Here is a 23307-nt window from a genome sequence, read left to right on the forward strand (position 1 = left end):
AGGTCATTTTGCTTCCGCTCACCTGCAGATGTGAGCGCACTATAGACTTCCCCTTGGTAAACTCAAAGTTTTTCCTCATGAAGAAATACAGCAGAGCAGCCGCCTCCGTCTGGGTGGAGCTGGAGCGATGGTTACAGCACTTGAGGATCTCATGGCACAGACAGCCGCACAGGTCGGCTTTACCCTGGAAGAACGCACTGGGGAACTGCAGAAGGAGATAAAGATGTAAGGGCTGTAATCTAATAAATGTAAAGTGATAAATGTGAAATGTGTACAATGTAACTTGCTGGACCTTTTGTACAAAGAGCCTGAGAGCAGCGAAGATGTGCCGTAGAGTGGCGGTTGATTGGTTGATCTGAAAGTAGAGCAGGTAGGTGTCCAGCACCTTCTTCATCAGGACGTTCTGTCCGTCATCCAGCAACAGCTGCTTCTGTTCGGATATTTTTGAAAACACAAAAAGCAGAAAACACAATTCAGCTTCAAGAGGGAAACCTTTTTTTATTTATTTAGAATGATTCATGCAATAAGTACTTTCACCTTTACAACACTTAAAAAACGGAGTATTCTATCCAGCAGGTGGCAGTAGAGGGTCACAGATTTTTACTATAAAGTGCATGAACTATGTGCAGAGTTTAAAATGCATTTTAACTTCACTGTGCATTGAACAAAACTTAACATTTAATCTTTACAAAAAAAAATTGTGGTGTCTTGTACAATAGAATAATGAGATGTTTGATGAGGAATCAAAATCAGAAAAATGTTTAAAACTCCCTGTTCATTCTCATAGTTAAAAGGATACTGAGCCAGAGAAATATATATCTACATAGATTTTTTAATAGGCATTTAAATGTCCTGAAAAAAAACCAAACCCTAAAGTTCAAAGAGTTCAGAGATCAGGTGTGACATAATAACATAAATGAAAATACAGTAATCTTAGAGGGCTTCACATATACAGCACACATCACATCAGTTAAAATAGATTCTCTAAAAGAAAACGACAAATGTGTGGTGAAATGTGGTTGGAGGTTGTAAAGTATGAAAGGAACACAGACCTTGTGATGGAGGACAAAGAGCTCGAGCACGTCCAGCACAGTGAGCGACACCTCAGTGGACAGGTTCGCCTCCACGTCATTAGGACTCAGCGTGTCCCCGTCCTGAATGCTTCCATCTGGAAAGACTCAGGTATGAATAACTCAATAGTCATTTCACTGTCAACATCTTATAGACGCTTTTCCGAGGGATTCGTGTGCTGCACAGATCGTAAAGCTCCTTGAGGGACATTTGGAATTTGTAACACTGTGTGTGTGTGTGTGTGTGTGTGTGTGTGTGTGTGTGTGTGTGTGTGTGTGTGTGTGTGTGTGTGTGTGTGTGTGTGTGTGTGTGTGTGTGTGTGTGTGTGTGTGTGTGTGTGTGTGTGTGTTACCTGTGTCCATCATCTGCAGCAGCTTGGGGTTGGTGAGGGCATTCTTGCCCCTGATGATGGGCATGGTTTGGGAGCGTGCGTGGCGGTGACCTTCCCCCCCAGATGCCATCCTAGAAACGACAGCCCTGATCAGCAGCTAGTCTCAATTCAAGTGATTTTATTGAACATTTGTTTTCATTACACTGCAGAGAAGGTGCTACCAAATCTTTAAACATAACATGGAAACTGCAGTATAACCAAACCAGTTGTAGAGATCGGCAGATAAATCGAGACAGTCTATTAACACATGGGAATACAGAGACAAATAAACATCAGACAGAACACTGCAGGTATGAGGAGGGTCATGCTGGGAACACAGTTACAGTCTATAACATGGGAACACATACATGATGAATTCACACAAGACGAGAATGTATTAATCCAAATCTGTGGTCGTTGATGTTTCAATAGTGTGGAGGTTGTTGCTGTTAAAGAAACTTTACATTTTGAGCCAATCACCAGACATCACTAGCATTTGGAGCAGAAAAAATAGACTCAGTGAATTTCATCCCTTCAGAGGATGTGTTTGCTTGTTTTCCTGGTGGAGGGTGATTACCATTGTGGGAAGAGGCTGGAGGGTTGAGAGGACTGGGAGGGGTGGTTAGAGCCCTTCAGGGTGCCATTGGCCTGGGTGGACTGGGCCAGCTTTACTGCCGCTGCTAGCTTCCTGTTCACGAGCCAATCACATCAGAGCTACCATTAGTCAGTTAAGTTAAGACCAGCATTGTCGTTAGTGTTCACCATCATCACCGACACTGTTATATGCGGCATGCGAATTGTTGTTTCGCCTGCAGTCAATAAAAATTGATCTTACGGATCAAAATGTAAAAGCTTTTGTGACCTTGTTCGACATTTTAGGAAGTTGGTCACATTGTATTGCAGTGCAGCTACATGAAAAGCTGAAAGCATACAGGGTCTCTGATTTGACCTTGGTGTGATGACAGCAGTTCGCGTCATTAAAAACCGATCAAACAGCTCATATAGAGAGGGGAGGTCAGCCAGATGGAAAAGGTTAGTGGTGTGGCAGAGTCAATGGTTTTAGTTTGCCATTAGTCAAATACTATGTCAACTGATTTTTGGTGGGAAAGCTTGAGGTCAGCATTAATATGGAACAGTGGACAGCGTGAGAATTGAGATGTATAGATGTGTAGATAGCAGCTGAATGTCTCTTAAGCTGCAGCAGAAAATCAGCTTAGCAAATGGATTCCAACCAACAGATGTTCCGGCATATCGTCTTCTTATGACGCTCGAATGCCGAGCTGCAAAAAGCAAACGGTGCCTTCGCCTGCGAGAAAAGAAAGAAGACGAAGATGCCGTGCGAGCCAATCAGCACGCTCGCCTCTGAGCCTATTAAACTCAAGTCAAGCCAAGCGGCAGGTGGGGAGTCCGGCCAATCGTTAGGCAGCATGTGGAGGCAGCGGGTTACAAGGTCGACATGCGACATAGAAGATGTGTAGCAGGGTGTTAGGAGCAAAGAAAACTAATGTACAGCGCCAGCATTAATCCCCTGTTTATTCACCACTCATGTTGACACACACAGACGGCTACTTCATGCAACAGAACATCAATGGATGTGCAGTCACACCGACGATCCATTAACAGCAGCAACATGCACGGAGGGGGGAGGAGGTGACGCATGCACGGAGGTGACGACTACAACGGCAAGGACAACACGGACAAAACTGTATAATTCAAAGCCATTTGTGTGTGATGTTGTGTATATTGTTTATGTATAATGTGTGTATTTTTGCTGAAGTCTGAACTGGATTAGATTAAGGAAGAGAAGGTTCCCTGCAGCATCACTAGAGGAGACAGAATATCTCTGTGTTAAAGGCCCTGAAAACCTATTTTCACAAAGGGCTTGTTACCATGAGCAACAGAACAAGAGCACACGATTTTCTTCCAAATTATAGATCATAATAGTATACAATGGATTTCAGATTTTCTTCTTTTCTCACCTTTCATGCACCAATCAGCATTAAGCAAAAATGCTCTCAATCTGTTATGTTGCTAGGATACAGTCGGTCAAATTGAATCAAAAACATCCTAACATTAGTGATGACGCAGACTTACAGCAGTTCTTGTTCATTTAACATAAGGTGATACCATAGACTGTACAGAACGCCCCCTAGTGGCTGGGGTCATAAACCCACCTCCTCTATGTTAGTGGATGGGACATGAATCAAGCCAAAAAGTCAGTGTACATGTTACATGAGTACATGTTATATACATTTTTCTCAAAGATCTCATTTCAGATAGTTCTTCTCACACTGATATTTGTTCAAGGGTTCATTATTCCCCTTAGTTTGGTTTTAATTTCTTGTAATGTCATGATTGACAGCTGAGACTGACGTGCGATTGGTCGAGCATGTGTATCGGCAGGACTTCCCCACGGCGGATCCATCCCTGATCATTACTGCACAGATTCTGTCTCTAAATGTGCAAGATGTCAAATCCGGGATTCTTTGGCTTCAGGGGGAAGTGGCGACACATCGTCCATCTTTATATTCAGTTAATGGAAATCTCCATGATGCTAATCCAAACGTTAACTTTTATTGTTGTGGTAGTCATGAATATTTAATAAAGCAGAAACATATTTAAGATTTCTAACAAAGTGGCTTTAATGGCTGAATTGTTGTCTGATAGGCTGGCTGGCTCACTGTCTCCTGAGCTTACTGGCTGGCTTCATACTGCTCGACTAATTCAACACTCCTGAACTTCAATGGGGGACCATACTGACTCAGCCGGGCTTCAAAGCTGGCTAACAGAGCGAGACACTGAGACATGCATAGGCATACGACTGCGAGTCCCCCATGGCCCCGGTATTACAGACGAATGTTAAGTATCTCGCAGCCCCAGACAGGCTCAGCTATGTCTGAGAGCGCTAGCGAGGCTCCCAGCTATCTTTATTCTGTTAATGCCTCCACGCACAGTAAAGCAGTGTGTCCTCCCAGCCTTTTGTTGGCTTACATCTTAGCATCTCATTGCTGAAAGGAAAAAGAGGACTAATTGAATTAGCTGGGAGGAACCAGAAGATGGAGGAGTCGAGCAGTGCCAATGGCTCAGCTCCAGTAAGAGCACGCACACGCACACACACACACACACACACTACAGAAACCCCCATACTATGCTCGCCAAACACTACAGTACAATATCCAGCAGTGCTTCTCTCTCAACAGCCGAGATCCAGGAGTTTCACCTCCCCCACTCTCTTTTCTTTTCTTCCCTCCTTGAAGCTCATCCCTGAGCGTGCACACGCATACAGAACACATATTAGTATTTCTGCCTGACTGTGCCTGGTTCATTTATTTTCCTGTGTGTGTTTGCACATGTGTCAGTGTGAGTGAATGCGTTCTGCATGTGTGCGCATTCATGTGTGCTCATGATTATTTCAAATTATGAATCAGTGTGTGTGTGTGTGTGTGTGTGTGTGTGTAGCGCGGTTGTGGTATGGTATGTTGAGTTAATAAGCATATGCATGTGAATGAGAGCTGGTCCACCGTCTTGTCGACACAAGCGATGCGGAGCAGGCACGTACCTCGCTATGTGGCGTTTTCCGAGGAACCTGAAGTGCTGAAGACACAGCCTGAGGAAAAGGAAAAGGAAAAAATGTTTTAGGTGGAAGTGTCTTGTTTTTATGTTCTGTTAAGAACACGGGGTAAATTCAATGCATGTGATCAAAATGAGTTCTCCCAGTTCTACATGCCGACGAAAACAGGAAACAGACAGTTAATTTACTGTTTGGTGGATAGGAAACTCTCGTTGGAATTACAGTCTGTTATTCTTCCCTCTCCCTCTTGCTGTGTCACTACTTTCATCTGCTCCCCCTCTGGCTACATCCCCCTTTTCTTCTCTTTTCACTTGCTCGTCCCCCATTGCCGTCTAAGTGTTTTCAGCCGCACAGGAGCTGTGTTTATACTCGACAAAGAGGAAAAAGAGAGGAGCACTTACTCCAGGATGTTGAAGAAGTCTGAGATCTCCTGGTGAATGGCTCGGTGCCAGTACGACACCAGCACATCTGGAAACAGGCAACAAAAAACATCGTGACCACAGATTTGTAGAGGAGGGGGGTAGCTCATCACTGCAGTGTTATTTTAGTATTTTCATACGTAGTTGGTGGTGAAGTGACTGAAACAGACCTGGGTCAAACTGTCAAAAAGTTTGATTTGTAATAATAACAAAATAAAAGATATAATATAGTATAACATAATAGTATGATCATATCATAATTCATAAGAAGGTATTTTGAAATCAAGTGTGACGTGTGAGTGTGAAAATCTTTTTTTTACGGTCATTTGTAACTTCTTACCCTCAGATATGGTTTTCATGATGTGTAAGAAGCACATGAGCAGACTGCGCGTCTCTGCCTGGTCCAGCTTGTCACAGCGAGAACCGTAGCCAATCAGGGACTGAGGCCGAGCAAACTGAGGACCGGAAATGCAATCACAGATTTACTGTTACAGTTATAAGAGATGTAGCTACCATTGACAACACTGGTCCGCAGTGTCTATGTGAATTTGTGGATTTTTAAACTTGGAAATAAAGACTGGATTTCTACTAGTCTTAGGCCAAAAAATTATAAGCGAGTAGAAAATTATTTAATTTCCTGCCAATATTTTATTCCAGGCATAGCAATCACATAAAAGGTACAATACAATGTATGTATAAGTTCTTTTGACAGATCTGCTTGCTCCTCCTCCGCCAGAGTGAGAATTTAAAAGACGGAAGGTGAGAGATGCTGTTGTTTTCTTTACTCTTTCCCTCACTCACCTTCTCACAACCGTCCATCTTCTCACTGTTCCTGTCACTGTTGCTAGGGTTGGAGTCCACACTGATCAGAGAACCCCGAGAGTCGGCCTGGTTACCCATGGCAACTGCCAAGGATGAAAAGGCTGGTTGAGGGTGGAGGGGAGGGAGGGTGTCAGCGTCAATGTCATGTCCTCATTCACACGTTTTTATATAGACAGCAGAGACACACCCCTACAAAACCACACGTATCACACATCGCTAACGGTTACCTGTGATGGAGTTAAGTACTTCTTTGGAAAAGGATGCGTCCACAGAGTTGCCAAGGCGAGTGACTGGAATCACCCCTCCGGCCACTCCCCCTCCGACACTGAGGTCATCTCGAGAGCCCTGGTGTGGCAGAGGAGAGGACGAATTTAAATTTAAATAAATATATTCAACCTGACTCTTTTGTTTTCGAAAAACTATATACAGCATCCTAGGGGGTACCAACAAAAGTTTATTAATTTAACTTAACTAAAAATATCCCTTAGATTTAGGTGTTTAGTTATTTTACAGTGAAAGTAAACATACAAAGGTTGTGATGGAAATCAAATGTAAGAGGACAAACTAAAATTTATATAAAGTATATGGTCAAAAATCACAAGGTTAAAGTTTGTGTTGCTTTTCTTAAATTTCACTGCAACATTTAGAAGAATACCCATAACTGAAATATTTGCACTTTTAGTAGGTAACCATGAATAATAGGAATGAGGCCAAACTAATGTTGAAAGGCAATGTTTTTGAAACTTTAAACCACAGCAGGAATATGTACAGGTACACACAACAAACATTCATGTCATCTTCCATCACTTCTCTTACTTGGTCACTAGAAGTGAAGTAGATGGGGAAAAGGTCCCTGAGGAAGAATCGAGGCATGTTATCCAGGATCAGGCCGTACAGAGGCAGGTAGAGGGACGCGATTCTCGCCTGCTTCTCCTGCAAGAACAGACGATTAATGTAACATTAGTTTGATAAAAACATTTGAGCAGACTCTATAGTAAGATAGTATGATACTATTTTCGTAACACCCTCATATATCATTTTCATTTGATAAACAAGCTGGTTATTCAAGCCCACATCCACAATCCAGAACACAATGGATTTTTGGGGGCTGATACCAACATCAGGGAGCAAAAAATCTCCAATACCGATATAATGGCAGAGATATATATATATTTTTTAAATTGGCAATAATTCCTAAGATGACTTTATAAAACCATTATAACGATGAACTGTAATCGAGGCTCGTTATAATATTGTTAAATATTAAATATTATAAATATATGGAGAAAAAGAAAATACGGATAAATCCAAATATATCAAACTTGAATAAAAAAACCTAAACAATGTTTTACAGAAATTGTAAATTAAAATTCCCATCTTTTCTGCATTTGGTTTTCGTAAGATAAAATTTTAGTTAAACTCTGTATAAAGATAATAAGTTGATCATTAAAGATGGACGAATATTCAAAAAACAGCCTCGCAAGTGCCTGAACTCAAAGCACCTGAACTTGGCAACACATAATATTAAAAAATAAAACTGCTCTTACAATCTGTGGGGAGAATACCAGTACTTTATTTGTGTTGCATTTTTTGATGCATTATTTGATTGTTTGCATATATTTCTATAGATTATAAAGATCATAGATAGAAAAAATCGGTGCAGTTACATAATATAGAATATATCCTGCCAAGAAAACATGTGGTCTTCATTAATCCTCATCCACATTTCCCAGTCTGACCTTTCAGTTTCACTCCACACATTTGGTCCGGACTCAGACTCAAACAGACCTAAGTCCTGACTACAAGGCTACTGTTGTGTTGTGGTTGGCAGTATTTGGTACCGTTTACCGAGGACAGATTACTGCCTCCATCTGATCCAGACACTTCCCAGCATTCACCGAGACGCTGTTGCTCCCAGCTGCTACGAACAATCACATGTCCGCGTGTGTGTTTGTGTTTGCATGAGTCACATTGGAAGAATTCCTGTGAGCTGACGACTTGACATTCATGCCTTTTAGTCCACCCACCCCCCCCATATAAACACATGTCCTGTCTACCTTGGTGGCATAGCGTGCATCCAGAGAGTGTTTGGCCATTAGAGTCTTCAGGGTGGCCAAAGCTAAGTGTCTGAGGTCCTGCTCGTCCTGGAGCGCCAGGCCCAGTTCCCGCAGCAACAGGCCGGTGAGGAAGTGCTTCCTGCAGAACTCTCCGGTCAGGTTGTACTCGGGCACCGACACTGAGGAGACACAGTGAAGAAGATTTGCGTGTTTAATGGAAAATCCATGCGTGGGATTTAACGTGCCAATATTTGCTTTCCATCGGGGGAGTTAATTAATCCATTTCTAAACAAAAATCTGGCGAAACAGTAAGCGAATAATGTGACGAGCCAGTTTTCCATGAATGCCACTATCTTCATGCAGCTGAGGCGTTCACACTGCAGCCCACACACACAATGTGACAGAGGAATGTTTGAACATATTTACCATGAGTGCTTTGTGGCTCTGGGGATGCATGGTCTGACATGGACACACAGTCAGAGAGAATGACAGAAAGAGAAAGATAGAGAGACGGAGTGTTAATAGACAAATGAGAGCGTTGATGTATGAGTTATCACATTAACAGCGGTGTCGACCCAACAGGAGGACGACTCGGGCGCTCACCTGCGATGCGAGCCGAGGGTAGCGGGAGGCTGAGAGGGATGTAGTGTTCGTGGTTACACACGTCTCTCAAGAATTCAAATTTCAGCTCACACAAAACCTGACAAACACAGGAAGGGCGTATCATTTATTTTACAATATTCATGTGACACACTTTATTCGACCCAGATTTAAATATGCATGTTCTGTTTTACCTTGCTGTCAGTAGCAGTGATCATGTTTACGTAGTTGCTAATCAGTTTGAAAGTGAAGCCTCTGTCCATCAGAGTGAAGCAACGCTGCAAAGAGAGACGGACGTTAACAAGAGTCAGACAGATGATTTAGCACAGATGGAGAAATCAATAGGTAACAACTCGAAATGGAAGCAATTTTCATTTTCAGAATGTTAGACAGTTTATATTGATCCGCGCAAGCATATAAACTCTATATACTCAAACTCCACTGGCTCCCACAATGTCGAAGTTTCCTATAAAGGTGTAATATGTAAATTTTCATACGTTGTTTGCTCCGGAAGTTACAGCAGAGACGGGTAAAGCCGATATGACGCAATTAAAAAGCGACCAAAATTAAACATCCAGTACCTTGAATAAAACTGGGTATTTCTCTGGGTTTGAACATTGTTGGGAACAACTAGTAATTATAAAACATTTTAACTAAGAACATTCATATATTGTGTCTTTAGTGTTAACATTTGAATCAGGAACAAAAATATAGTTTGTCCTCCTACCTTGACAAAAGCAGCCACAGCTAAGTTGGCGCTGCGTGTCTCTTCTGGCAGGTCTTTGTTTTTCCAGAAGATGTGTTCGGACACCGTCTCCACCAGAGTGTCCACGCGGCTCAGGTAGGTGGAGGGGAAACGCTGAGGTCTGGGAAGCTGAGGGAAGCAGCAGAAGACATTGATTCACTATATCCCAGGTCATATTATAGAAATACAAAGTAACAACACTGAACTGAGAACCTTACCTTTAACTGGTCAGAATCCAAGTGTTGGGCCATGGACTTGACAATCAGCTCAAAGAAGAACCAGGAGAACTGAAACCAGGAGAGATCAAAGCAAGATCTTTTTTTGTTCCAATATTTATCTCACTGCTCCAGCATGAAAACAAGGCGAGTAACACAATATTTTGTTTGGGAGAGTTGTTTTTTCTTCTCGGTAGCGGAATAAACATTTATAAATTCCTTTTTGGGAAGATCTGGGGATCCATTTGAGAGAAAAGGGGATGGAGAAGATTGAAGGTTAAAGACAAACCTTAAGGACATTCCTGACTGCTGCCTGCTCATTGCTCTTCAGGTCAAAGGTCATCCCCTTAGCCAGCTCCTCATGGACGGTCCTGAAGCCATAAGCCTCTGACTTGAACACATACTGCACACAGAGAGAAGTAAGCTGTTACAGATGAGGATATATACTGTATGATTGGGATGCAACTAACAATTCTTTTAATTATGTACTTATGGACTGTAAATAGACTGTATATAGTGGAATAGTATAGTATATTTTTTGATATCTCTAGTTTTATATTTTAAGTTTTACTCTTGCACTGTTTTCCCTTTTTTTTTTTTTTTAAATACTTCTTACATCAATTTCTATTCAATTTTATTTGTATAGTGCCAAATCACAACATACATTCATATCTCAGGACAATTAACATAGTAAGGTCAAGAAAAATAATAGAGAAACCCAACTGTTCCCATGTTATTACAGTAAACTGTATATTCTTGGATTTTGGGACTCATTGATAATGATAGTGGCTGTTAGCAAACTACCAGTTTGCCCAAACTGGCTGATTATTTCTTGATTGATGCCGTCTTCAGCTCTGTATACACGTACGAGTCCAGATACTCATAAATACTGTAGATGAACAAAAACACTCACATAATGACCTGAAACGAGGCGAATGAAATATTCCTCTCAAATGTAAAACATGTGTGATGAATGAATGTGCGCATACACACACACTCAGCAGTTTAAATTGGACTGCACTACTACTGCACATCCTGCCAATCTGTTACCATGGTAACCCTCGTTCCATTAGCCCTCTACCTCCCAGCATTCGTCTCTGCCGCAGCGGTTTTCCTTCACTGCGGCCAACACGAAACAGGTCTCATGGTTTCTCCTGCTCTCTTCTCTAATTCTCGTTCTGATTTTCAGCCCTAAACAAACATGTCTTGTGTTTCTGATTGAGCCTGCCCAATGTCCCAGTTTGCCTCCTGCTCAATCGCCCTTTCTTATTCTTTTTTCTCCTCTTCTTCTTTCTCTTGTGTGTGTGTGTGTGTTCGCACACTGATTTGGGCACGTGGCCCTAACCACGCTCCTGCTGGCCAGAATACACACACAAATACAGACACACACAAAGGCACACAAAGGCCTAATTTCAGTTTTTTGTTTTTCTCAAATCAAATTGTCTTTGCAGTGATCCCATTCCTACATGGAAAATAACAAAAACACACACGCACACGCACACACACGCACAACTAATTGCAAGGATTACTGCAAGAACACCACTTTTGAAATTGTTTTACCTTGATAAAGGAGTGCAGATAGTGATCCAGGTTTTCTTCATGGCACTTTGCAACTATGTGGACCAGCACTCTGCAGACACACGACAATAACATGTTTTATTTCTAACAACCTTGACTCCTAAATAAAGAAAAACATCGGTCAAACACTTTTTCTTCAATAGCTGGCTAAAAATATTTTTTATTTTTATGTGACTGGATTAACCACAAAATAAAATCACAAAAAGTCTCTTTGGATTTCAAACACTGTGTGCTTCCCTCGCTTTGTGCTTCGTCAAATCCACTGAACCCCAAACCCCTTCTGTCAATGCAATCTGTTGCAGACAACGCAGTACCGCTTCCTACCTGGTGGTGGCAGTGGTGACCTCGTCGTTGTCATTCTGAGTCAGAACCTTGAACAGCTGGTTGAAGAGCACTGGCAGAAAACGGATGATCACCGGGATCCTCTCCATGCTGAGGAGACCCTGGGGGGAGGGTGGAAAAAGAAGCGTAGGAGGTTGAGAATTTGGAAGACGAGATGGGTGAAAATAAATAAAATACAAACATTAATCATAAGGAGGCAGAAAACAAAATGACATTTAGGTGCAGTGATTAGACATGAAGCAGCCTTTAGTAGGTCCTGGTTTCCATCTCAAACCCAATAAAAGCAGAACTGAGGGGATGCAGCTCATTTTCTCTGACCTTCAGGCAGTTGAGGAAGTTGGAGGTAGGAGGTACTGAGAGGTCCAGCTCTCTCTTCTGGCACTGCTGGAAGAATCGGTTCAGGTGGGGGTCCTGGCACAGAGAGAAGAACCCATCAAAGTCACTGCTGAGCATCTGTAATAATACTTAGTGGACTGGTTCTGTTTTACGTAATCACCAGCTCACGATATTTAAAATATAAATCGTTTAATGGATGTTTCAGTATCATCCTGATCTCAAACAGCTGAAATGGTTTTCAAGAACAAAGCAACAAGTGTACGACTCTGGCAAGAACACTATGGTTTTTCCATACTTGAAGAAACACTGCCTAATAGAGTCTGTGCCATAGACTGTGTATGAAGGTGGACGACATGACAGCTCCCCAAAGGTGATGCCAAAATTTCATGATCGCCCTCTGGTGGCTGACTGCAGTACATGTCATAAACCCTGCCTCCTCCTTGTTTGCGAATGGGACATGGACAGAAATAAAAAAGTCAAAGTAGACATCCAATACATTTTTCTCAAAGATGGTTTTATGTCATTTTAGGTAGTTCTTATCACACTGATGCATGTTCAAGTGCTCGTTGTTTTCAGTACGTTTGATTTTGAGAGTTATTTGATGCTAAAGAAGGGTGAAAGCAGATATTGACTCGTGATTGGTCGAGCATGTGTATCGGCAGGACCTCGCTACCGTGGCTCAGTCCACTGATCACTACTGCACGGAGTCTGGCTCCAAATGTGCAAGATGGTTGCATTTGTATCAGGGATAAATTGGATATATATGTCATCCATCTTCATATACAGTCGGGGGTCTCTACCCAATATATATTTTGTATATCTCTATCTTTTTATCTTGCTGTAGCAGTGGTGGGTTTGTTGCAACAGAAAACCCCACAGTGGATTTAAGGAATGTAAACATCTCATTATATTTGGCCCTATTTGAAAATTCCTCTTTAAACTTACTTTGTATTTAGTTAAATGTATTGCTCATTGGTTTTATGTGCTGTGTACACATTCAATTTTTTACATGCATCTTTAATCATTTATTTCAATGGGTTAATGGTTTCTTGTTGTGAAGCATTTGCACAACATGTGATGCTCCTAAATGTGCAGCATGAATGAATTGATTTAATTTCTCCTTTATAAAGCAATGCAAGTGAAATTAAGCTGTGGGCTAATGCAATTAACAACCCACCCACCAATCAGGAGATTTGTTTCAAACATCCTGTAGCAGCGAACCGTAAACAGAAACAGTTTCCTTGTTTCATGTGTCGAACTACGTAAGAAGTAATTACCAGTCTGCACTAATGAGCTCTGAGCATTTTGAGCTCACATTAAGCTCATATACAAAACACTTGAGAATCGAGAATAATTTAATTGGCAACAACTAATGGTTGTTTATGTCCATTTTAGAGGAAGGACACATTCATTTCAGCTCTGTTAGGGAAAGCTGAGATGAGGCAGCTGAAGTCTATTTATAAAGCACATTTCATCCTATGAAAAGCATAGACTCAGTGTGCTTCAAGATAAAAAGCTAAGATACACAGCAAATACATGACACGACTACACATATGAGATGAATATATAAAGAGGATATAAAAAATAATATAGCTATATATAAATAATATAGAATGAATGAAGTGGAACAAAAATAAATAAGATAAAAATTAAAAGCAAAAAAGACAAAACAAACATATAAATAAATAAACAATATAGTAAAAATAGAGAACAATAAAAATACAAAATATAAATTTTGATTCAGCAATATATACAATAGGGCGAGGCATTTTTTTAAACCACACAGGAATTAAATGCTTTTAAAAGAAGAAACTGTCGCAGCAGACCTCAGGTCAAATGTTAGCGAATTCCAAAAGTCAGATAATAGACAATAGGTTGGGTTATGTTCTGTTTTAAAGCTGAGGCACTGACATGGTATATCTATGTTGTGGTTGAAAAACTAAGTAAACATCCATCCATCCATTTCCTACACTACTTTGTGGAGCTGTAATCTATCCCAGCATGTACGGGCAAAGAGGCGGAGCATACTGCACCTTGGACGTATCACCGGTCCAACACAGACTAGTAGGCGAGAAAAAGAAGAGAAAACTCAGACGACGGTCTCACCTGAGTGTAAACTGTGGAGACGACGTTGGTGGACACTTTGTAAATAGCTTTTCCTCCATCGACCCATTTCACATCCGCTCCATTCTGTAAGAAGAGAAGACAGCAGGTCACCAGCTGAATTTATCAGATTCTATAATGCTTTACATCCCCCATCTCTCAAAAATGATTGTATTATTCTACAGTATTTTGTATTTCTATTCCTTGTACTCCCAGCCCTCTCACCTTGGTGTTGCTGGCCTCCTTGATGGCGAGGTATCCAGGTGGCAGGTTACAGGAGACGGGGATGCTGAACTCCTGAGATGACAAACGGCCTTCTTTGAGGAGAGGCAGCCAAGAGTACCCGACTGAAAATAAACACATGCGTAACAAAAATGAATAATCACTGTATTAGTGGAAAAGACCAAAAACAACGAAACCTGGAAATATGATAAATGTTCCGTGAAAGTCTGTCTGGGGATTTTCCAGCATCTCACCTGGGGTCTCCAGGGCCTCTTTCCTCTTGACATTAGTCTTAGCATTGATGTCACAGGTGACGTGGTAGAAAGAGAAAAGAAGATGGTGCTTTTCATGAAGTTGGGTCGGAAGTTCAATCTTCACCTGGGGACACATTAGCAAATAATGGCTCATATGATGGACAGCGATGATGAATCCACCTTCAGCTACTAATAGTCTTCATGGGTGGATTCCTGATACTCATCCTTTTCTAATGTGGAGATCTGTCCTCACCTCGTCATAGAAGTCGGGGCTCTGCGAGTGATGCAGGACTGTGGAGCAGGATGCTGTGGTGAAGACTGGACCTCCGGGCTTGCCGTAGATGCACTGCAAAAACAGCAACGGAAAAGGGGAAACAACAAAGTCATGCTCGGGCCAGGTTCCCATGATATCAAGAGCTTAAAGTGGAAAAAATTGACTCTCATAAAAACCAATGAACGTCCCATCAGCGTGTTTTTGGACAACTTTCTACCTTTAAAGGTTTGGCAACTTCTTCATCTGAGCTGCGGAACTCGACGTAGACTGCCAGGTTACGAGCCTGTGAACATAGAACCATTGTTCCATTAAAAACTGGCCTTACAAAAATATATATATTACCGAGCAATAATAGTACATGAAGTGTGTACCAAAACACACGAGGTATACTGTAAGCTGTGTTTTACTGTTGTACCTTGGCAAAGCTCTTCTGGCTGTCGTATTTGAGGTGTTTAGGGTAGACGTAGATGTGGTTTCTGTAGACGCGGTGTGGCTGTGTGTACTTGGTGGTGTCCTGGACAAACTCCTCCACCTCCACTGTCGGCTGGTGTTTGCTCAGCTCCTCAAAGGGCTTCACCGGCACATAGGAGGATGTCACGCAGTCTGAAGGCAAAGAGAAGAAAGGGTTTAAAACAGAGCCTGATGTCAACACCGATATCCAATACTGATATATCAGCGAATATATAAAACATTGGCAGTCATTCCTGAGATGTCGTTATCGAATCCATATGAGATAGAAAAGTATCTGAGGCTTGATATTTTACAGTTTAACCATAAACTTTATCTATCTAATAATTCAAGAAATCTCTCTCTGTCTGTCTGGCTCACATATCTCCAGAACCATTCATTTTTTCAGCTTCACCATTGGCATGTGTATTGTTAAGGAAGAAAGTGAAGTGTCGCATTTCATACGATTTGGACACGTGATATGTTCAATTTTAATAAACTTTGAATAAACAGTCGGGCTTCTGAACTTTGAGTGCGCATGTGAACAGCTCTTTGTGCAGCGTTTGTCAGCCGGACCACGGCTCAATTACTGCAAGTCACCTTTAAAGTTTCAGAAAGAAAACTACAAGCCAAGCAAAAAGCTTTAAAATATCTGTGAATAAAAAGAAAACTAAAATACTAACACATATAGAGAACTTAAAATAAGAAAACAAACACAATACTTTGTGAACATAAATGCATCTTTTCTGCATTGTTCATTGTGTGTAATCAAAGTTTTCATATTGGTGCAGGTCAGCAAACATCTGAAAAGCTCATATCAGCCAAAATATAAAAAAAACAAGTGACACAGTTGAGGAGTAGACAAGAAAAAGAAGGTAGATATAAAGTAGGATGTGAACATGCATTAGGAGTATTGAACATACTAGGATGCTCCATTGGAACATAGTCAACTGCAATATCCACAGTCCCAGGGATGGTCTGCAGTTTGCTGGTCTTCTCTGCTCTGCACACACACAAACATAAGAACAGCTTGTTGTTAGAAATCTGTCTGGAATCGTCTTGTCTGGAAGAAGTCTTCAGTATGTGACCTTCTTTACTGGCGCTTTACCTCCTGTACTCGGCCACCAGCTTCATCAGGTCGTCTGTGGAAATCTTGTTGCTCTCCTGTTTGAAGAGAGGTGAGAAACGAGACTCTCGGTCCAGTGCCCCATGGTTGTCCTTGAACACTGACCTGACAGACCAGGCAAACGGCATGCGGTACTTCCCCAGTTTACTGCAAAACTGTTTGTTGGACCTCAAAATCTTCTGAACAGTCTGTACAAGACACAGTAAGAGAAAGAGAGACACGGAAATGTTGATATTTTTAAATGCAATGGGATGTGATGTGACCTTAATTCTTGTTTGGATCTCCACAGAGTGACGGCATAGACCAGTGGTTGTTTGGAAGCAGGTTGAATATCTGGAGATTCACTCAGCCTTCTCAAACAAGGACAACGTGGAGCGCTGACAGCGGGGAGCCAGGAAATGGCTTGGATAGGGTCTCGGAAAAAACTAATTTCTTTCCTGACTGGCACTCTGTGATGAAGATAAACTCTGGTCTTACAGGAAAACCATCTTGTAAATGTCACACATTAAATTGCATGACTAGATTAAGACATTTTCCTGACAAATAAACATCCTTAGAAGCTAATGAGCCATTTTTTCCCAGCTTACCCCAAGAAAGTAAGACAAAATAAAAGGTTTAGCTCTTCGTTGACAGAAAATAAATTCGGAGGAAATGTGATGATGTTGAGGAAGCAGATATTAAAGCAAATCTGTCTGTGTGAACGACCAACTGATGAAGAGAAATGACTTTCTGACCTTGCTGGAGTCTGTGTTCTTGATATAAGGTTCGGCCCCGCAAGCAATATTTCCCATCAGCACCTTTTCCACTCTTGCCACCATCACGATGTCTGTGTGGGGGTTGGTCACTGAGAAGATGGCCTGCATTGACAGCATTGGAAAAGCAGATTACAGTCATTCGGCATGTGGAATGCAGAGTGAAGGACAGTATTCCTCCCTGGACTCATAACAAGCTTGTACCTGATTTGGAAAACAAAGCCAGTGGTCCAGGTCCAGGCTGAGGTGACAGTCTCCTGGCTTCTTCTCGGCAGGAGAGCAGAGGCCATTTTCCTGACCTACGGGCCCGATCACCGGACTGCCCGTCCCATTGTTGCAGCCTACGACCATCTGACGCACCGCCTCGTGGTTGAGGTCTACGTGGAAGTCCGCCGACACCTTCCTCCCTTCTCGCACATCCAGCAGAGACAGTGATACGAAGAAGGGCTCGATCTAGTGCAAGAGATTCAGCTCAGTCAGTTTCTGTACATTAACTTTGGATTCACTCTGCAAAATAGCTCCTTTCATTAATTTACACTTATTACTAGGGCTGTTGTGTCTTACATGGAAATAAAAAATCCTTAAATGTATTAAGCATAAAAGAAATAAAGAACGATTATTTCTTAATAGCTACAGCTCCCCTGTCACCCTCAAAAACGATAAGCAGTAAAGATAATGGATGGATGGATTTTAAAGTAAGAGAAACATTGAAGCAGGCCTGAAGACGTGAGCGCGTGTTTCTATTCCTCACATTAGTGACCGGTCCAGTTTCAGTCTCGTTGATGCAGCTCTGCAGCATGAGGTTCAGTGATCTGCAGGTTATCATAAACCTTCTGCCCAGCTTCTCATCAAACGGACGCACCGACGTGTTTTCGGCCGAGGGATGTTCGGTCCGTGGGCTCCTCAGAACCTGTGGTTGGTGAAATGACAGTTACAACCAAAAATGATTGATTTTACTAGGGAGAGCTGCTTAAATGTGGAGTACAAGCTTTATAATAAAATCACAAAGTACAACAATGCATGATGTCAACGTTTGAGTAGACTCTATACATACAGGAGTGTCAGGGTCAAGGGAGAACAGATTCAGCCGCTCCTCTCTTCTGGCAGAGCGAATTCCTTCATCTGTCTCTGAGATATACTGGGACAAGGCAGATGGCGAGAAAAACACAAGTCAGTGAAAACCTTATTATCAATCATGATGATAATAAAATAACAAAAGGTTCTTCCTGTTTGTTCTGGCTTTCACACGTGTTAAGGTTTATATGTTTTTAGTTTGTTCTAATGGTTTGGAAGTTGAAGGTAGCCTGTGGAGTTTTATGTTTATGTTCAGTGTTTCTCACCGAAATGCATTGTGTGCAACCCCGAGGCCGATAAAAACACGAGAAACACATTTTCCATCCTCATAAAATATTTGCAAAGCCGACTTTGAATACCTGGGAACTGGCGATTTTTACATCCATGTTTGCGCTGACTAATTTTTTTCTTGTGTTTTGCTGAAACATTGCTTGGGACGTTACCATTGACAATTGTTAATCAACGCAAGAGTGAAAACATCAGCAGGAATGTGTATCACATCATGAGCATGCTGCGTGAGCAGTAGGTGATTTGTAGGGGATGGGGGAATCCCACCTGCATCACTGGCCATTAAAACATCCTTCAAGATTTTACTGTCTTTTGTATAGATACCGCATTCGCTGTGCACATTCACGCATAATGATGTAGTTCTTTACTGCAGGGGTGTCGTCCCCCAGCTCCAAAAGTTAGTACGCTGGAGATACCCTCCCAAGTTATATCCACACCAAGTTTGGTGAAAATCCATCAATGACTTGTTGAATTATTTTGCACATGTGAAAAACACATAACATAAGATAAACAAATGTGTAGACTCTCATTAAAACCTTGCTCCATAGAACCACCTATTATCAAAAATTCCAAAGGCTACCTTTAAAACAACACTCACAGTTGCAGTATGTTGTAACTGCATCTACTTTAATCTAATTTAAATACCATCACATTGACTGTAGCCAGCAGCAGCTGAGTCATACAGAAGTGTTTGAAAAAGGAGAGTTGCCAGTGTAGCCGACCTTTGCGAGCTCTGGATTGATGCCGTTCTCCGTAGCGTCCTCGTTCTCCTGCAAACAGCAGTCACTCAGCGACAGGTCGAACACGTCTGGAAAGAAAACAAACACGATCAGGACTCCAGAGAGTGACTCCTGCTCGTGAGCGATCACTGCCATCACTGAGTGGATGGGAAAGTTTATCTAAGCAGTCCCTTCTCCCCCATGGGTTAAAAGCCATATAATATGTTATTAAATAGGTGCACCAATGCACTGAATACACTCTAAGTAGAGACAGTGGACATATATACATCTCAGAATAAAATATAACTCCATTTGTGGTATTTATGGATAATAAGGCAGACGAGCTCCTGCAGAAATGTAACCTTCCTGTGCCAGAAGCAGTTCTCCCCAAAGGCCATTCTGAACAAATTGGCTCATTAATGGTAGGTCACCACACGCTCCGAGCCTGATTTAGAGGCACGCTAACACACCACAGAGCAGTGACAGCTGAAGCTATTACATCACCGGGCCAGCTCTCAATGCTCTGTCAGTGTGTGTTAAGTCACAGGCCGTGGCCCCATGCCAAACCCTCTCATAGAGCTGGCGTATAAGGATGACTTTTATGAATTCTGCTTCCATATTAAGTTTTTAATGACAAGGTATGAAGCTTTAAATCAAGGTGGAGTCGATGTTTGGTGTCAGGCTCCATTTCCTGGCGGTGACGTTACGGACTGAGCCTCACCCGGCTGAAATTTCCCCGTTAGACGACAGATATTATTCACTCAGACGAGGTCAGACAGAGAGGGAAAGGTGAAGCTTTTTGCTGACTATAAAAATCATTCCTCTCTTAAGGACACCGTGATTTATATGTGTTGGAATGATGCTCCCTCTCTCCTCTAAATGACCGTCTGAGCTTCAATCCACTTTGCCCTTTCCAATTATTATTCTATCCCCTCCATCGTGGGCAAACCTTTATTCCCAAATACAAAAAAATTAACCCATCTCACCCTGCCGATGGTCAGTGAGGTCCAGGCTCTTGCGGTCTGGAGCAGGCCCGTCGTGGGGGCTGATCTGTAAGATGCGGGTCAACGTGCTGATCCACTCCTCCATATCCTGCTCGCTCTCTGCGGCCAGCACAAAGTACGTAACCTCGTTCATCTTCAGCTCAAAGGCGTGTTTCCTCAGACGGTTATTCTTTATTGGGAAGGAGAGGATAATGTGGTTATACAACAATAACAAGAACTTGGCTTGATTTTTGGAAAATATTACTGTTTTTCCTTCTGACACATGAAGATACTGAAAAATAAATGTAGCCTTGCTTAGCTTAGTTTGGGGATGCTGAATGGAACAAGTAACCCCCGTTGAAAATGTACTTTTTTCACAGAGACATGTGGGTGAGTATGAGCAGTTGTATTCCTCTGCCATGGCTGTGGGTACTCATAAACAGGATGTTGTATGTATTTTTTAAAAAGCCTAAACAGTTTGTTTCCTACTGTACCTTTGGATGGATAGATGGATTTATTTGACAGTGTTAAAGCGATTTGCCAGAGGAAAATCACCTAGTCATGGCAAACAATTCGTAAACACAACAAAGCTAAAATCTTACTTTCCACTTAAAAGATAATAACTTTCTCAGTTAAAGTTATATGTCAAAGGGAAACATTGACTTTACAAACAAAAGCTTAGATTAGATCAAACTGTTTTTTCATTTTTTAAATCTTAATTTTTGTACTTTTTCTGTTTTGGAGAGAAAGTAGCCTGAAAACCCCCCTTAAACTACTTTAAAAATATGTAAATATAAATAGATATATTTGAAATATACTGTTCAATATAGTATATGTTCTAAATTAGTCATTGCAGTTCACTCTTATTTACGTGACATGCTTTAAAACCCACCTGTACCACACCAGTGCATGAGTCGAGGAAGATGCAGCCTTTGGGTTCCTTGGAAATCTTTTCATCTTTGTAGAAGTTCATGATGTAGGAGTTGTCTGTCAGCTGCGTGAGCTGGAAGAATCTCCTCTTGAATGACTGCACAGATAGAAATGAAATTAACCAGGTTTATGCATGATGTCGTAGGAGACAAATCATTTAGACTTATTTATTAAAAGGTGATAACAAAGTAATGGTTTTTAAAGTATTTCTTGAAATGACTGCAAATCGTTATGATTTTTGAGAATAGAAGGTAGAAGTTGGAGGTGGAGTAGAAGGTGGTGACATGATGTTACAGAAAATATCTATGTGTATGTCCATATATGTACAGATATATCACAATTCAAGTTGAAACTACCAGGTCAGAGAATGAGGTAAAACATTTCAGGTGAACAAATGGGGAAATATGAGTGAAAGGGTGAAAAAGCAAGACAGAAACAGTGCTCGAGTGCATGAAAAGCATCCGACTTCTTCTCACCCGAACAGTAATGCTGTTGTTGACGGTGCTGTTAAAGTTCCCTTTGTAGAGCCAGCCTGACCGAAACACACCGATCCCTCCGCCTCCTCCTCCTCCACCTCCACCTCCTTTGGACGAGGACAGGGAAGTGGTATCCTGCAAAACACGATCAGTTTGGATACATTAGTCTTCCACTCATCCCCCTGACACAGAAGCAAGTGATCAATAAAGAAAATGATCCTCTCTAGACTTGTTCTATATCAAGATGGCTAATTGTCAGTGAAATTATCTTCATAAACAATGTCCCTCTGACTTGTAATGAGCTAACTGCACTTGCAAAGTATATTTTATCAGCATTAAGGCTGCGATAAACGGATTTAAACATGAGGGTCCGGACGTACGCAGCATGTAATGCATTCAGTGGAAAAAGCATTTGTCAATAGGTCGACCATTACTAACCTCATCCTTGTCCACATCCTCATAGTCAATCTCAAAAGAATGAGACGGCAGCTTCTCTGCTTTGTACAGTTTCCTACAAAAGATCGGAGAAAGATCAACTGAGAACATGTGGATCTGTGATGATGAAATATACTGATGGAAGAATTTCAATTAATGGACCATTTGATTGAAGCAAATGATTGTGGACGGCTGCCTGTGCTACATCGTCCTGTCAGGAGTGGACAATAGGTGGTCCTCGCTCGAGCTCGCTCCACTAATTTCACAGGCTTTGTGTCTTTGTGTGCGAGCCATTGGATGAAATGTCTTTGTGTGTGCGCTGGGAGCTGCAGACAGCCAGGCTGCACTCGGCTAAAAGTCGCACAGCCGTAAAAAGCTGCATGAAAAAAAATAAAAGTCTCTTCAAGGGAACTATGCTTAGAAAAAGTCTGTTGATTGTGGGCTGGCTACTAGAGGGGGGGAAGAATATTCGTCCACTCAAATCACAAAAGTTTTAAATTCCTGTGGCATTACCGCTTCACTTCAACATGCTCTTTGAATCACTGAACATACATTTATGATTGCTGAACTTCATAGCTCAGCAGACAAACAATATAATAATTCAATCTAATAATAATTACTTGGATTTCCCACATTTCAAAAAGACAAAGGACGTCAGACATTTATGGAATGATATTTTCGCTTTATTGTGCTCTAACGTGTGTTTAAGACGCATCTCACTTTAATAGTTCATCCTGGGAGGCTTCTCAAAAGGTCATGTGAACTGACTAGAAGAATACAGTGGCAACCCAGGGGACAAGGAAGGGACATTCCTGTGGTTGAGAGCAGTAACTGCAGGGCTGTTGTGGGTCAGTCTCAGTGGGACTGACAAAACTCTGGTTGACTGACTGATGGACTGATTTAAATGGAGGAGTAGATGGATATCTGAATGGATGAGTGACGTCTGAAAAATGGATGGAGGGAGCTTGTTTCTGTTACTAATGACCTGCCACATCAGTTTAACAGATGTAAATTATTACTGATAATTCTTGGGTCTTTTTTGCCTTTATTGGATGAATAAGTTACTTGTGAAGAAGCTTAAAGGAAACAAGGGGAGGA

At 41.7% G+C, this 23307-nt stretch overlaps 1 protein-coding gene across 11 annotated transcripts in view; it reads right to left on the bottom strand.

Moving 5' to 3' along the window:
* The window catches only part of dock10 (dedicator of cytokinesis 10), a 42306-nt gene that overhangs the window by 7077 nt on the left and 11922 nt on the right, over positions 1-23307 (bottom strand). For 5 of the 11 annotated variants that reach the window (XM_035154184.2, XM_035154185.2, XM_035154173.2 and 2 more), the window contains exons 5-42: positions 22213-22285; positions 21775-21909; positions 21261-21395; positions 20372-20558; positions 19389-19474; positions 18359-18442; positions 18056-18214; positions 17509-17757; positions 17287-17418; positions 16535-16740; positions 16350-16429; positions 15395-15582; positions 15197-15262; positions 14959-15051; positions 14706-14829; positions 14455-14576; positions 14233-14316; positions 12109-12201; positions 11773-11891; positions 11431-11500; positions 10160-10273; positions 9874-9942; positions 9638-9784; positions 9105-9188; positions 8914-9010; positions 8737-8769; positions 8311-8489; positions 7070-7186; positions 6481-6598; positions 6233-6354; positions 5772-5886; positions 5414-5480; positions 5001-5048; positions 2019-2129; positions 1424-1533; positions 1053-1168; positions 293-430; positions 23-205 (exon numbers count right to left, since the gene is read on the bottom strand). In XM_035154184.2, the coding sequence (XP_035010075.1) occupies positions 23-205; positions 293-430; positions 1053-1168; positions 1424-1533; positions 2019-2129; positions 5001-5048; positions 5414-5480; positions 5772-5886; positions 6233-6354; positions 6481-6598; positions 7070-7186; positions 8311-8489; positions 8737-8769; positions 8914-9010; positions 9105-9188; positions 9638-9784; positions 9874-9942; positions 10160-10273; positions 11431-11500; positions 11773-11891; positions 12109-12201; positions 14233-14316; positions 14455-14576; positions 14706-14829; positions 14959-15051; positions 15197-15262; positions 15395-15582; positions 16350-16429; positions 16535-16740; positions 17287-17418; positions 17509-17757; positions 18056-18214; positions 18359-18442; positions 19389-19474; positions 20372-20558; positions 21261-21395; positions 21775-21909; positions 22213-22285 (4453 nt within the window). The remainder of the gene's footprint in view (positions 1-22; positions 206-292; positions 431-1052; positions 1169-1423; positions 1534-2018; positions 2130-5000; positions 5049-5413; positions 5481-5771; positions 5887-6232; positions 6355-6480; positions 6599-7069; positions 7187-8310; positions 8490-8736; positions 8770-8913; positions 9011-9104; positions 9189-9637; positions 9785-9873; positions 9943-10159; positions 10274-11430; positions 11501-11772; positions 11892-12108; positions 12202-14232; positions 14317-14454; positions 14577-14705; positions 14830-14958; positions 15052-15196; positions 15263-15394; positions 15583-16349; positions 16430-16534; positions 16741-17286; positions 17419-17508; positions 17758-18055; positions 18215-18358; positions 18443-19388; positions 19475-20371; positions 20559-21260; positions 21396-21774; positions 21910-22212; positions 22286-23307) is intronic. The other 6 variants (XM_035154175.2, XM_047339533.1, XM_047339534.1 and 3 more) reach the window with 4 other exon arrangements.

Source organism: Hippoglossus stenolepis, chromosome 4 (genome assembly GCF_022539355.2).
Source record: "Hippoglossus stenolepis isolate QCI-W04-F060 chromosome 4, HSTE1.2, whole genome shotgun sequence".
Taxonomy (NCBI): Eukaryota; Metazoa; Chordata; class Actinopteri; order Pleuronectiformes; family Pleuronectidae; genus Hippoglossus; species Hippoglossus stenolepis.